At 38.7% G+C, this 15,306-nt stretch overlaps 1 protein-coding gene across 1 annotated transcript in view; it reads right to left on the reverse strand.

The window, feature by feature from the left end:
• Positions 1-12,422: 12,422 nt before the first annotated feature.
• The window catches only part of ME1 (malic enzyme 1), a 194,634-nt gene continuing 191,750 nt past the window's right edge, over positions 12,423-15,306 (reverse strand). The window contains exons 13-14 of the mRNA XM_066254140.1: positions 14,864-14,962; positions 12,423-12,937 (exon numbers count right to left, since the gene is read on the reverse strand). Of these exons, the coding sequence (XP_066110237.1) occupies positions 12,767-12,937; positions 14,864-14,962 (270 nt within the window). The 3' untranslated portion in view covers positions 12,423-12,766. The remainder of the gene's footprint in view (positions 12,938-14,863; positions 14,963-15,306) is intronic.

Here is a 15,306-nt window from a genome sequence, read left to right on the forward strand (position 1 = left end):
TTCAGAGGCTGGCATGGGCCTGCCTTGCCAGCTCAGCCAGCTTGCCCATCCTAGCCTGTATGTGGCCGGAGCTTCACACTTGACTCACAAAGGGAAGAAGTAAGACTTACATAGACAGAATACAACTTAATATAGAAATCAGTTTCCCAATAATCTCCCCAAAACCACCAATAAGTATAATTAGCATTCACAGATTTTTAGGCTTTAAACAGATGTAACTCCATTTTTTTCCTTTGAAATGAGAATATGTGCCAAGCACCTAGTATGTGCCTAAACCACTCACAGAGGTTTCTTTACAATTAAATTTGCAAAAGTAGTGACAGGTAAACAAGCTGAAAAAACTGAAATATGGAACAAAAAAGTAATTATTTACATTACCCAAATGAAGGGAATACATTCTAGCTTATGAAATCTTTCCTGCTTCTGTAGCTATTTCTGATACTTCTACAAAACCTACTTTTACATGCCCAATATGAACATGTGGCAATACCTTCATTCCTATCAGAAGTACTAACAGACATTAGTTAATGGGGGAGGTGTAGGGTTTTTTGTTTTGTTTTATTTTTGTTTGTTTGTTTTGTTTTTGAGAGAGGTAGGAAGAGGAACATCGAGCTGCTCTTGTATGTTCCCTGACTGGGGAACCAAACCGGCAACCTACATGCTCTGGAACGACACTCCAACTAACAGAGCTATCTGGCCAGGGCTGGGAAGTGTAGGTTGTATTAAAAAATACATATATGATAATTCTTTTTTAAATTTCTTTATTAAGTGAGGGGAGGGGGGGCAGAGTGAGATTCTTGCTTGCGGGATCTACCCAGCAAGCCCCACTAAGGGGCGATGCTCTGCCCATCTGGGACCACTGCTCCGTTGCAACTGGAGCCATTTTTTAGAGCCTGAGGCAGAGGCCAAGGAGCCATCCTCAGTGCCCCAAGCCAACTCGCTCTAATCTGGCCATGGCTGCAGGAGGGGAGGGGAAGAGAGAGAAGCAAGAAGGGGAAGGGTGGAAAAGCAGATGGGCGCTTCTCCGGTGTGCCCTGGCCAGAAATCGAACCTGGGACATCCACAGGCTGGGCCGATGCTCTACAATTGAGCCAATGGGCCAGGGCCAATATATGATAATTCAAAGCTCCGCTGTGTATATACAACAGGCTGCTGGTTTTGTTTGCTCAGCCTGATAAGAGAACATAGTAGCCCCACCACAGACACACGTACTCATACATGCACTTTGGGGAATTGCCCCTTTACTATATGGTTTGGGAAACGTGATTAAAATAAAGTCACCCACTGGAAGCCTCCCATAAAGACAGTTTTGATATCTTGCTGCATAAATGCACAGTGCAGCCCTCATTTCAGGCCTGCTGAATACTTGGTTGTTTAACACCCCCTTTGAGATACCCAAAAGGGTATCTCATCTGCCCTTTTCTTGAAACTGAGAATCAGTCTCTATTGTTTTAAATGAAGGATCCGGATAATGTGATACATATTCAATACATTATATTTTTAATGGTTATTTGGAAAGAATGCTCATAAATGTTGCAGTGTCCTTTTTAAACTTAGTGAATTAAATCAACATTTCTTCAACTATGTTCTTTGCTTTTCTTATTGGTCTATTAGAGTGGTTCTAAAACTCTTTGAAATTGGGGCACATTTAAAATCCTACAAATAATTGTAGGCACACTATATACAAATCTCTGAGAAATATGTTATAGTAAGTCAAATATTAAAGAAAAACTATAAAGTCCAAGTGTGCTTTTATGGTAATTAAACAAAATAAATGACAATTAAATTTATTCTGACATTAAGAAACATTGTTATGTTACATCTTTTGAGTTATGCTTCTTAGAATTCTTTAAAAAGAGGGGTTAAAAAATAAAAACGACAAAAAAGTTATCTTTTTATATATATATTCAATAGATACATTCTTAGTAAGATTTAGTAAATTCGGCAGGTCCCGGCGCAAATGTGTTTTTTCATTCTTGTGTTTATGAGAAACATAAGCCTGATGTGTCCTAGCAATTTCTTCAATGTTTGGGCATATATTTGAAAGGCAAACTCTCATTTTCTTGTGAATACATTGAAGAATTCCTCTCTTTTTACTCTTAATTGTGTAGAGGGTAGAAAATCTTAATTCACATAAATAGGATGTTGAAAACTGTAGTAAAATGTTCAAAGCTTTTTACAATATTGCCACATATTCTTCTTATATAGAAATCCAAAAGGCTTCAGGAGACAATTCCTTATGTTTAATCACCAATCCACGATCAGTGGATATAGCTGCCAGTTCTTCTTCTTCTGTTAATATTAAACCAAAATCACTTGAAGCTTCTATGAATGGGTTTCTAATCTAATTGTGTTGTTCAGTGTTAAGTGATGGAAAATGCTATAAATTAAATTCTGCCCATCAGCCTTCAAGTCTTATTTTATTTACACTTAACTTTTGCTCACTTCCAGAACTGGATTCTTCAATTACAAGCTTCTTTTTGAGATATCTATCCATTTTATTTGGGTGTATTTATCTGAAAATAATATATAATGTGGTGTTAATAATAGATATAATAATGATGTGTTAACAGAAAGAGTGGTATTTCCATAATTAAATTGTATAATAGAGTAACTATTATTTTTATATCTGGGCACATGCCACAAACCAGCGCAGCTAGTAATTCCAGGTCCCAAGTGGGAATGGTGCAGAATTAAGAAAATACGTAGAATTAAGAAAACACGGGTTCAGGAGGGCCCTGTAATTGCTGCTGGCAAGAACAACGCACACCGCAAAACTGCATCTTGCTTTATTTATAGGGCAAAGTGAAGCCATTAGTAAATCAATGAGATCTCTGATCACATTTCTAAGGCAATTCAAGAATTTTACCAAGTGCAGAAAACCCCCACCATATATATCATCTTAACTTTACACCAAACAAAGGATAGAAGAAACTTGCCTCCAGTCTTTCTGGGGAACATGGGAGTAGTGTAAACAATCCAGCACCACAGCTTAACAGCCTTTTGCAACCTAATCAGGCAAGTGAGGTGGGGGTTGGGCAGACTGTCAGCTTACAGCCAATTCCCACACCTCTGTCCCCTCAAAATCTAAACTCCCGTCGGCCTAGCGTGCGGAGGACCAGGGTTCGATTCCCGGCCAGGGCACACAGGAGAAGCGCCCATTTGCCTCTCCACCCCTCCGCCGCGCTTTCCCTCTCTGTCTCTCTCTTCCCCTCCCGCAGCCAAGGCTCCATTGGAGCAAAGATGGCCCGGGCGCTGGGCATGGCTCTGTGGCCTCTGCCCCAGGCGCTAGAGTGGCTCTGGTCGCAACATGGCGACGCCCAGGATGGGCAGAGCACCGCCCCCTGGTGGGCAGAGCGTCGCCCCTTGGTGGGCGTGCCGGGTGGATCCCAGTCGGGCGCATGCAGGAGTCTGTCTGACTGTCTCTCCCTGTTTCCAGCTTCAGAAAAATGGGGGAAAAAAAAAATCTAAATCTAAACTCCAAAAACCCTGTTGGTTTTTTGGTCCCCAGCAGGCACATATTTCTCTGGAATACCATAGGGCGCACCTGGAAATCTTCTAGGGCGCACCAGTGCGCCCTGGCACACACTCTGTGTTAGGCTAAGGGCTGAGGATAAGTGAATAATGGATTGAGAAGTGGCCAGATAACTTGACCATAACACAAGGACCTCTAAACCATCCCCATATTAAATCAGAAATATGCTGCCTACAAACTTGTTTCCATATATGACTGCTTTCGTGCCATCTACTCCTCTGAGAACTTGATGAGGTGACTCAGAAGGAGCCTCTCTGAGGTCTTCACAGAACCCTTTAAACAAGACAATTTTCTTTCATTTACTTTATCTTAAGGAGCCCAGTGGCAAGTTGAAAGAATAGGTGTTTTCTGAAGAGAGCCAGGCTTGCTCAAAATCCTGGTTTTATCCAGAATCCTGATTGGCCTCAAAACTCTTAAGTACATTAGGTCTTCCCCATAACGTCCACATGGTAGCACTACTTTTACTGCTGCCAGGCTCACTGGAGAGGCCTTTCTTCTTCTTAAACCAGTTAGAGCTAGAAGAATTTGGATCACCCATAAATGGGTTTGAGTAATGGACACAAAATTCAAAGAAGCACGCAATACTGAGGTTCCTCCTTAGTTGTAGGGGGAACAAAGTACACAACTGTTCTCCATAATGGAAGGGACACTCCATCCTGCACCAGACATTGGACCTCCACAGATCTGGCTGTAGTGGCAGGCTCCTGTGCTTTCTTTGAATTGATCTACCCTTTGGCACAATGTATCTTAGCAGGCATCCATGGAACCTGGTGACACCTGTGCCCCAGGTACATACAGCATCATCAATGTGTTAGACCAGCATGATGTCCCGTACAATGGTGAAATGATCAAGGTCTGGTAGCAAAAGTTATATTCTGGGACAGTGTCATAGTGTTAATGAAACATTGACAAAAGCCTGTCTAGCCTGACCAGGAGGTGGCACAGTAGAATGAGTGTCAGACTGGGACATGGAGGACCCAGGTTTGAAACCCCAAGGTCACCGACTTGAACACAAGCTCATCCAGTTTGAGCACAGGCTTACCAGCTTGAGCACTAGGTCACTGGCTTGAGCATGGAATCAAAGACATGACCCCATGGTTGCTGGCTTGAGCCCAAAGGTCACTGGTTTAAAGCCCAAGATCAGTGGCTTGAGCCTAAGGTCACTGGCTCGAGCAAGGGGTCACTCACTCTGATGTAGCCCCCCAATCAAGGCACATATGAGAACACAATCAATGAACAACTAAGGCGCCACAGTGAAGAAGTGATGCTTCTCATCTCCCTCCCTTTTTGTCTGTCCTTATCCGTCCCTCTCTCTGTCTCTGTCAAAAAAAAAAAGGAGCCTATCTATGATGTTGCCTGTTGATAGCACACAGTGTGTCTTCTCCTTACTGAAATAAAGGAGAAACAAACACAAAAGCATCAGCCAAATCAATAGCTACCTACTTATTTGCTCCAAGAGAACTTGTCTGATAGCAGCTGTCACTCTTAAAGGTCCATCTATCCCTTACACATGCCAGAGATGATATTAATTGTAGATATGGTAAATAAGAATCACACCCTGTTTGTTTTAAAGCTTTTGATGGTGGAACTTATCCCCACAAATCATGTGGTACTCCCTGCCAGAAAAACACCTTTTTATACATTAAGGATCCACTATGGTGATATTGCCATATATAATGAAGAAAACAATTCTAACTCTTCATTGGGAAAATAACCAGGGTGGAATGGTTTCAGAAACCCCAGCAATTGGTATTCATTCAGAGTATAGCCAGATGATTACCAAAAGGCCTAGTGGATTTCTTTTCTTTTTTCTTTTTCTTTTTCCTTGTGATATTCTTTATGTAATGCACTGTTATCCTAGTAAAAGGAAGACGATGGAAGCGTTTGTATTACAGAGTTCTTCATCATTGAGGTCTTTCATTCATATCTATGACTGGCAATTTGGTGAGAGCCTCAACAATCAATCTACGTGGCTGTAGGCAGGCTTTTCTGCTGTTATACATATCAAGTAGACCTATGTGGGTTGCCCATATATTTGGACCTAAGCCAAGCTGATACTCGTGGCTGATATACACAGGTGTGGCTCTATCAGTTGTATACACTGGTGTCCCTCTCTTGGTCACAGTAGCTGTGCTGTCCTAATTGTTAAATTTTCATAAGAACTGCAGAACATGGGGCCTGGCCACCAGCAAAGATTTCTGGAGACTCAACTATTCCTAGTAAAGATCTGCCTCTATTATAATTGTTTCCACCTTGTCTCCAGTTGCTGCAAAGTGCAGCTATTAAGCTTTTATCAACCCGAAGATTCTGACATCTCCATTGAAATAGCCCATTATAACCAGAGTATTTCCCATAAGCCTCCCCAGCTTACAGAGAAGAGTTATGAAAATGCTTTTCATGTCCTCAGCAAATATTAGCAAACCAAATTCAATAGTACATTAAAAGGATCATACACCATGACTAAGTGAGACTTATTCCTGGGGTGCAAGGATGGTTCAACACCAGCCAATCAACCAATGTGATATACCACATTAACAAAATGAAGTATAAACACCATATTGTCACAATCAGTGCAGAAAAAGCATTCAACAAACTTCAGCATCCATTTACAATAAAAACTCTCAACAAATTATGCATGGAGGGAACATCCTCAATATAATAAAAGGCATATATAACAAGTAGACAGCTAACACCATACTTAATAGTAAAAAGCTGAAAGCTTTTCCTCTAATATCAGAAACAAAAAAGGATATCCACTCTTATTTAACATAGTGTTTAAAGTCTTAGCCAGAGCAATTAGGCAAGAAAAAAAAAAGGGAGCCAAATTGGAAACAAAGAAGTAAAAGTGACTCTACTTAAAATGATATGATATTATATACAAAAAATCCTAAAGATTACCAAAATATTGTGATAACTAAAAAACATTTTCAGTAAAGTTGCAACGTACAAAATCAGTATTCAAAAATCAGCTACATTTCTATACACTAATAACAAACTATAATAAAGAGAAATTAAGAGAAGTATCTAATTTATAATCGCATCAAATAGAATTAAATACCTAGGAATAAACTGATCAAGAAGGTGAAACACCTGTACTGTACACTGAAAACAATAAGACACTGATGAAAGAAATGGAAGATACAAATACTAAATGGAAAGGTAAGCCATGCTCATTCACTGAAAAACAAAATACTGTTCAAATTTTCATATTACCCAAAGAAATTTACATATTCAATGCAATTCCTATCAAGATTCTAATACCATTTTTCACAGAAATAAAATAATTCTAAAATTTTCATGAAACCACAAAAGACCTCAAATAAGCAAAGCACTAGCAAAGCACTCATAAGAAAGAACAAAGCTGGAGGCATCACAGACCCTGATTTCAAATTATACTGTACAGCTATAGTATTCAAAACACTATGGTACTGGCATAAAAACAGACAGATCAATGAAACAGAATAGAAAATCCAGAAATAAACCCACACAAACATAGTAAATTAATTCATGATGAAGTAGCCAAGAATATACAACGGGAGAAAGGCAGACCCTTCAATGAATGGTGCTGAAAAAACTGGACCACTTCACAAAAACTAACTCAAAATGAATTAAAGAATTGAATGAATGACCCAGAAACATAAAACTCCTAGAAGAAAACATAGGCAGTAGACTCTTTGACACTGATTGTGGCAATGATTTCTTGAATTTGACACCAAGAACAAAGCCAACAAAAGTACAAATAAACAAGTGGGACTACATCAAATTAAAAAGCTCTTTACAGCAAAGCAAAACATCCACACAATTAAAAGGCAACCTTCTGAATGGATCAAAATATTGGAAATCATATATATGATAAAGGACAATATCCAAAATATATAAAGAACTCATAAAACTTAATAATAGCATAAAAAAAGTACCAACCTGATTAAAAATAAACAATCTGAACATTTTTCAAAAAAAGATATATATGTCCAAAAGTACATGAAAAGATGCCCAACACTCACTAATCACCAAGGAAATACTAATCAAAATCACAACAAAGTATCACTTCACACCTGCCAGAATAGCTGTTATTAAAATGACAAGAAATAACAAGTGTTGGTGAGGATGCAGAGAAGAGAGAACCTTGTGCGCTGTTACTGGAAATGTATGATATATTAGTGCAACCATTATGGAAAGCAGTGTGGAAGTTCCAAAAAAAATTAAAAATAAAACTACCATGTGACCTAGAAATTCTACTTCTGTGTATTTATCTGAAAAAAATGAAAACACCAATCCATACAGCTATATGGGCTTCATGTTCACTTCAGCATTATTTACAATAGGCAAGACATAGAAGCAAACTAAATGTCCAAGAATAAGTGACTGGATAAAGAAAATGTGGTATATATAAATATTTTCAGCCATAAGAAGAATAAAATCTTGCCATTTGCAACAACATGGATAGACCCTGGGGGCATTATGCTAAGTGAAATAAACTTACATGTGAAATCCAAAAATACAAATAAACAAAACACGAGGCTCACAGATAAAGAAAACAGACTGTTGGTTGCCAGAGGTGGGGGGAGGCTGGGGAAATTGGTAGGAGGGGTCAAAACATACAACTTTCCAGTTATGAAATAAGAAATGCATGGGGATGTAATGTACAACATGCTCACTATAGTTAATAATACTCTATTGCATATTTGAAAGTTGCTGTAAATCTCAAAAGCTCCCATCACAGGAAAACAATTTTTTGTAACTGTGTATGGTAACAGACGGTAAATAGACTTATTGTGGTCATTTCACAGCATATACAAATATCAAGTCATACTGTACATATGAAACTAATATATGTTAAGTATACCTCAATTTAAAAAAAGATGTTTCTCATAGCTGCTGCTATTCCCTTCTCTAATGCGTCTCTCAAGGCCTTAGTGAAAGCAGTCACTGCTCGGTCCTCTTGGGAGACCTAATTAGGAAATTGTTAGGATTAGAATGGTCTGGGTTGCACAGGACAAATCCGCACCAAAATCCCTACTTTTATAAATCTTTAAATTCCTTTATATTATTTCAAATAATGTTTGCATTCTCAATTTTGCTTAATGTGGGCCATTATTAGGTCTATATTTCACTCAACTAACTGAACCAACAAGTAGAATCACTTTCAACTGCCTATGGCACCATACTGAATCCCAGAACCTGTGGCAATCAACTCTGTCCATCAGTTCTACTCAATCCAAAATTACATTTCTCCTCCCACACTGCATTTTTAGAATCTCAAACATTTTCCTCGGGTTTTGCCAATATAAATATTGGCAAAGTCTAGCAGAGTCTAGAATTCTTTTGGGGGTAATTTTCTGGTTTTGCCTTTTTAATTGTATCCAACACATCTCCTCACTATGCTGGTCTGGTGTTATATGTATAGAGATAGAGAGACATAATGTGGGAAGGACAGGAGGTAAACTGAGTGAAGTCATTACAGAATCTTCAAGCAAGGCAGAAATAACATCTTAAGACAGGAAGAACTCCCACTTTGATGAGCAAGGGAAGACATGTCACATGTTCTGATTTGCCTGGGGTTGAGGGGTTCCCTAGGACACAGGTCTTCCAGTGATCAAACTGAGCTATTGTTCACCTAGTTTAGGGTGTCACAAGTCTTTCATATCCTCCTGGCCATAGATCCCCATTCCAAATCAAGATCTTACTGTTTCCTGGTCGATAACCTTAACTTTTATATGAAGCCTGATGAGGCTGGTGTAATTTAGCAACTAGCAGGTTAAATAAAACCTTGGTTTTTAGTTACTGCACCTTTCTAGCTGGTAAGAGAGAAGAGATTTGCTAAAAGATGTTCTTTTAGCAAAAACACAGGCATTTTTCCAGTTTTTATACTGTGCTTTGAGCTGAGAATTTAAGCCTGCTAGCCCCAATTCTCTCTTTCTTAATACTTCATCTCTGAGCATCCAACCTACCCCACAGTCCTGGGTCTCTTCACCCTTCAGTTTTATGGCAGCAGCTGTTTATCAGCCAAACCTTCGCATCCTTAGATAATGCATTCCATCACTTTGTAACCTCATGTTTGTAGGGGGGTTTTTTGTTTGTTTGTTTTGCTTTTTTTTTTTCTGTCTTTTTCTGAAGCCAGAAATGGGGAGAGACAGTCAGACAGACTCCCGCATGCGCCCAACCAGGATCCACCCGGCATGCCCACCAGGGGGCGATGCTCTGCCCCTCTGGGGTGTCGCTCTGTTGTGACCAGAGCCACTCTAGCGCCTGGGGCAGAGGCCAAGGAGCCATCCCCAGCGCCCGGGCCATCTCTGCTCCAGTGGAGCCTCGGCTGCTGGAGGGGAAGAGAGAGACAGAGAGGAAGGAGAGGGGGAGGGGTGGAGAAGCAGATGGGCGCTTCTCCTGTGTGCCCTGGCCGGGAATCGAACCCGGGACTTCTGCACGCCAGGCCGATGCTGTACCACTGAGCCAACCGGCCAGGGCTATGTTTGTGTTTTTGAGGTCCCAAAGATATTTTGCTGCAATGGTTTTTATTACTTTTCATTGTCTTTATATTTTTCCATTCCTTAGGTCTGTAATCTATTTGAAGTCTACCTTTTTATAGAGTATAAAGCAGGGTTCCAGTTTTAATTTTCTCCATGTGGGAGGCCAGTTTTCCTAATGCTTTTAACTACACACTCCATTCTTTATCTGCTGATTTTGTGCAACCTTTGTAACTCACTTTCAGAGAGTCTCCGTGAGCTTCTTGTTCTACTCTACTGTTCTGCATGTTCTCATGTTGAGGTATATGTAAATATCTGGATGTTGGAGGTTTAGTATGAACAAAACAATGTAAAATATCTCATTAATACTTTTTATATTGATTATATGTTGAAATTATTTTATAATTTCTGAATATGTTGGTTTAAATAAAATATATTAACATAAATTCCATGTATTTTTTTTAATAAGGCCACTAGAAATTATATACATGGTTCACTTTCTTTTCATGTTGGACACTGCTGTTCTGGACTGTGCTCTAATGAATAGAGAATAGACTAAGAAGAAAGATAAACAGATTTAGAGCCCATGTCATCACTTATTAGCTCTGTGGACTTGGCACGTTACTCAAAATATCTACTTCTTAAGGGAATTGTTGGCACTACATAAATACAGAGTACATGATACCTAGTAAGTAATCACCCAATGCTTGTTTCGTTATCTTTCTCTGAGGACAAGGAAGTAGCTCATTCATCATAGCATACAGCATGTATTCAGTTATGTTCATATTGAAATTAGCATTCAAATATTTTTAAATTCATAATAAACTGTCACAGGACCACCCATTAAGACCAGCATTATTATTTTAAAGTGTAACAATACTTTAAGAGGAAAGAAATTACTTTATAATTTTATTCATTCTTTTTCTATGCTTTACTAAGTCTTTTGCATAGGTTAGTACATTTAGTGAGCACAATAAGACAACATAGAAACAGACTAAAAATAGGCATTTTGGATCTTTTCAAAGTAACTATATTGAGAAAATTCTTGACTAAATGTTACCTTGAGAAATATTCCCCATCTCTTCTACTCACATTTAAAACAATTTGTGTAATCTTCAACTTCTAATAAAATCATTTTATAGGACAGTTTATCTTAAACAAAACCAGAAAATTCACCCCCTAATTCTAAAAAAAAAAAAAGCAAATGTTATTATTGTACCCGAGCTTATGAATTTAAAATTGTTTCTATTGTTTCAGTGATTAATTTCTAAAGTAAAACTTGAAATTAGTGTGAATTTTCTTGGCTGTAACTACTAATTGTAATTAGGATATTTTTATATCTTATGTGAAGATAATTTCTGCTATTGAGGAAGTGGGTACAAAATTTTCTCCAAATTCAAGAGGAAATTATGTTCCTTTTAACAACACAATGAGCTCTAATTACCTGAGCGAACCAAGAGGACATTAGAGCAGATCACTGGAACCCAACAGGTCTAGGGACCCTGCTCTTGCTCCTGACTCTGGAAATCTGTCTTAAGAAGTCAGCTCTGCAGACAGCCCCTTCTCAAGGAGCTTACCTCCTCTCCTCTCAGCCTTCCGGCTGATCAGGCCATTCTGAACTGCTGTACTTACCACAGGACAGAAGCCACATGCCTGACCAGGCAGTGGCACAGTGAGTAGTGTCGGTGGGATGCTGAAGACCCAGGTATGAAAAACCCCAAGGTTGCTAGTGTGAGCACAGGCTCATCTAGCTTGACCAGATTGAGTGCGGGGTTGCCGGCTTGACCATGGGATCATAGACATGACCCCCATGGCCACTGGCTTGAGCCCAAAGGTCACTGACTTGAAGCCCAAGGTCACTAGCTTGAGCCCAAGGTCACTGGCTTGAGCAAGGGGTCACTCGCTCTGCTGTAGCCCCAGGGTCAAGGCACATATAAGAAAGCAGTCAATGAACAACTAAAGAGCCACAATGAAGAATTGATGCTTCTCATCTCTCTCCCTTCCTGTCTGTCAGTCCCTGTTTCACTCTCATTTTCTCTCTCTTCCAAAAAAAAAAAAAAGACAGGACAGGCAGCAATCGTGTGGAGCTTTAGGATCAGCACTTACAGGGAAAGAAGGTGCTGTTAGAAGGGATATCTGACAGAGGCCATGGTGGTAAGAAGATGTAACTATGGGGAAAAAAATATTAAAATCTCAGGCCATTTAAGGCATTGTAAACAGCAATGATCTTTCTTAGAAATGTAAGAATTTAGTTGTATCAAGAGAACAAACATCATCTAGGACTGGAATAAAAATACCTGAGATGTTATATTTCTCTAGGCAACAAAGTATTATTTCTGTTTTTATCAAAAGTTTATTTATGCCTATATTTTTCTGTCTTTACGTTAAAAAATATTTTTAACAAAATGGTCAACAAAAGAATATGGGTTTCAATTTTAATCACATCAATTTATTACTAATTTTGGTCTTCCCATTAGTTCCCTATATAAAAACAATGAGTTTCTCAGTAGTCAGTATAATAGCTTTTAAAGAGAACTTGGGCAAAATAAGATAGAAATCACAAATAACCAGAAAGTAAATAAAGAAAAATTGTCTAGTGTGATATATACTCTAAAGTATATTAATATTTTCCCATAAACCTAGAGATAGTTAAAGTAAAATTATCTTAATCTAGCGTATTATAAATCATTATAAAAGATTCCAATCTTTAAAAATTATGAAAGATTTCAAGATATCATTGATGGAGTTAGAAATATCAGCTATTATGTTACTGGTCAGGTTTGGTCTGTATTTTCTGGGCCTCTTGAGGCCAAGAATAACAATCTGGTAGAATCTGGTCATAATCAGTGCTGTACATCTGCGAGCGGACAAATGCTTCCTTGTCTGTGGGCTCAGGATAAACTGTGGCTGTCTTCTCTTGGTATGCGTCTTTCACAATCTAGAAAGAGAAAAAGAATATCAGTTATTTTAATGAACAGGTGACGGTCAGCACGTCGGAAGATTTTATGTTACAAAAATTAACTTATAATTTATATCTTGTCTGTTTTTTAAAAAATTAAGTTGTATTATAATAAAAGCACATATACACAAAGAAGATATAAAATAAAAAAGCAATTACAAATTATAAAGCAAGAGGTACATATGATATCGGCAGTAACGGAAAGTGCGGATAGTGAAGATGTATCATAGGGTGATCATACCAGTGTTTCTCAGATAAGACAGTGGTAAATATCTTGAAATGACCTGACTGACAATTAACATACTAAATATCATACTATTCCTTCTAAATTTGAACTCAGACACCTTACAGTTTTAACAATGCCTATTCTGACCATAGCCTCTTAAAAATCTCTTCATCTACCCCAGGGTCTGCAGACCCTGCTCACCTGATCAGCAGGACTCCGTGGGTGTCGGTGCTCCTTCCAAGTATCACAGAATTTCTTGTTTCCTGTCTTTGTGGCACAGTCTCCAGTCTATCCCCAGTCTGGGGCGCCCCCAGTGCTGGCCTTCTCCCCCCACAGCTATCTCCTATGATATCCTACTTTCTCCCACACAGCCATTTCAAACTTCTCCCTCATCAAGTCTCCACTGAACTCTCATCACTTGGCTGAGAAAACTCCAACTAATCAGAGAAAATTAGCCAAATTTCCCTTTTTGATTCAAACTATCTCCTCTTTATCTTCAAACATCCTCTCTTTACAGAATTTCATTCAGAATAATGGACTCTCCCTCTTGTCAAAATGAATCACTCTATATGTGCTCTTAAATTCACTCCCGATTCCCTCTGGCTGGTAGTGCAGTGGGTAGAGCAGGGGCCTGGAGCACTGAGGTTGCTGGGTCGATACCAGGATCACCAACTAGATCCTGACAGTGCTGACTTGATCCCCGGTCAGGGCTCATATGAGAAACAATCAATGGCACAATTAAGCCATTGAAAAATGGATACATTTTCCTCTCAAAAAAAAATCCACTCTGAGGAGCTATTTGTATGATAGACTTATTTGGATACATCTGATTTTGAAGAATATTAAAATGATTAAGTATCTCTTCTCAATATAAAATTATATATTTATAAAACTTTATGGTTATAAAGACTGCTGTATAATGTAGAAATGTCTATAAAAAATGTCACCACACCATATATTATTATAATAATGTTAGAAAAGAAAGCAAACATGGCCCATCTACACCTTAATCTTAGATTTCTAGCCTCCAGAACAGTGAGAAAAAAAATTGTTTTAAAATTACCCAGTCTATGGTATTTGGGATGGCAGCCCTAGTAAAACGATACAACTATGTGGCAAAAATGTCAACTTCTCTCTGTTACAGAACATGTCTCTGCTTTGAGGTTCTTCTTGGCTGATTCCTTCAGTAGCTAACCTGGTGCCCGGCAGCCTTCAGTTCTCTGCTGTCATTACCTTGCCTTCTGCCCAGTACTATCGATCGTGATTTTCAAGAAAGCACATCACAGAGACATGGATAAAGCAGGTGGTTTTGAATCTAAATGCCATTCTACTATGTATATCTGCAATATTTTGGCAACTTTCACAATTGTGAGATGGAAGATACTAACCAAAAAAAAAAAAAAAAAAAGGTAAAGTGGAAGAGGTCGGACAGGAAAGCCCAACAAATTACTTAAATTACAGGGAAGAAAAAGATTAATGAGGAAATTAATGATTCAACCCAATTCTGCCATTACTACGGATCAACTATATATAGATCCTAAGCTCTGCAGAGGCACTATGCCTTTTGACATAGTAAGCTGACATAGAAATTTCAAGAAAGTGTATTTTTAATACCTAAAAATACATACTTAGTAACAGAAGGAAGGAAGACTAATGAGGTTGAACAAGAATAGTTTTACCTTTTCTGCAATTTTCAGAGAAATATCTCTAATGATGTTCAAAGGAGGAAAAAGCCGGCCATCTTCCAAGTGTTTATCAGACACTTGCTGAGCTATAACCTTAAGAAAAAGAAAGACAAAACTGTTCATACTTCACACCATGCACTGTGGCGGTTATGAGAATAACTAGGTAAATGGTCACATATAAGGTCATGTATAAAAGCAGATCACTTTAACGTGATCATCTAATTTCATCTCCCTCTTTATCAATGGAAAACCTGAGCCCCGAGAGGCTTGGTGATTGGTGGGATCACACAATTAGTGAAAAAAGATGGGGATAGAATTTGGGTTTCCTCTTACTTCGGTTCCTTTTCTACTGAACCGTGAAAGGTCAGCAGCTCTCCCCTTTGTTACGCTGGAGGGACAGGGGAAAGCGGACACAGGAAGGTAAAGAAGGATGATAG

The sequence above is a fragment of the Saccopteryx bilineata genome, chromosome 1, assembly GCF_036850765.1.
Source record: "Saccopteryx bilineata isolate mSacBil1 chromosome 1, mSacBil1_pri_phased_curated, whole genome shotgun sequence".
Classification (NCBI taxonomy): Eukaryota; Metazoa; Chordata; class Mammalia; order Chiroptera; family Emballonuridae; genus Saccopteryx; species Saccopteryx bilineata.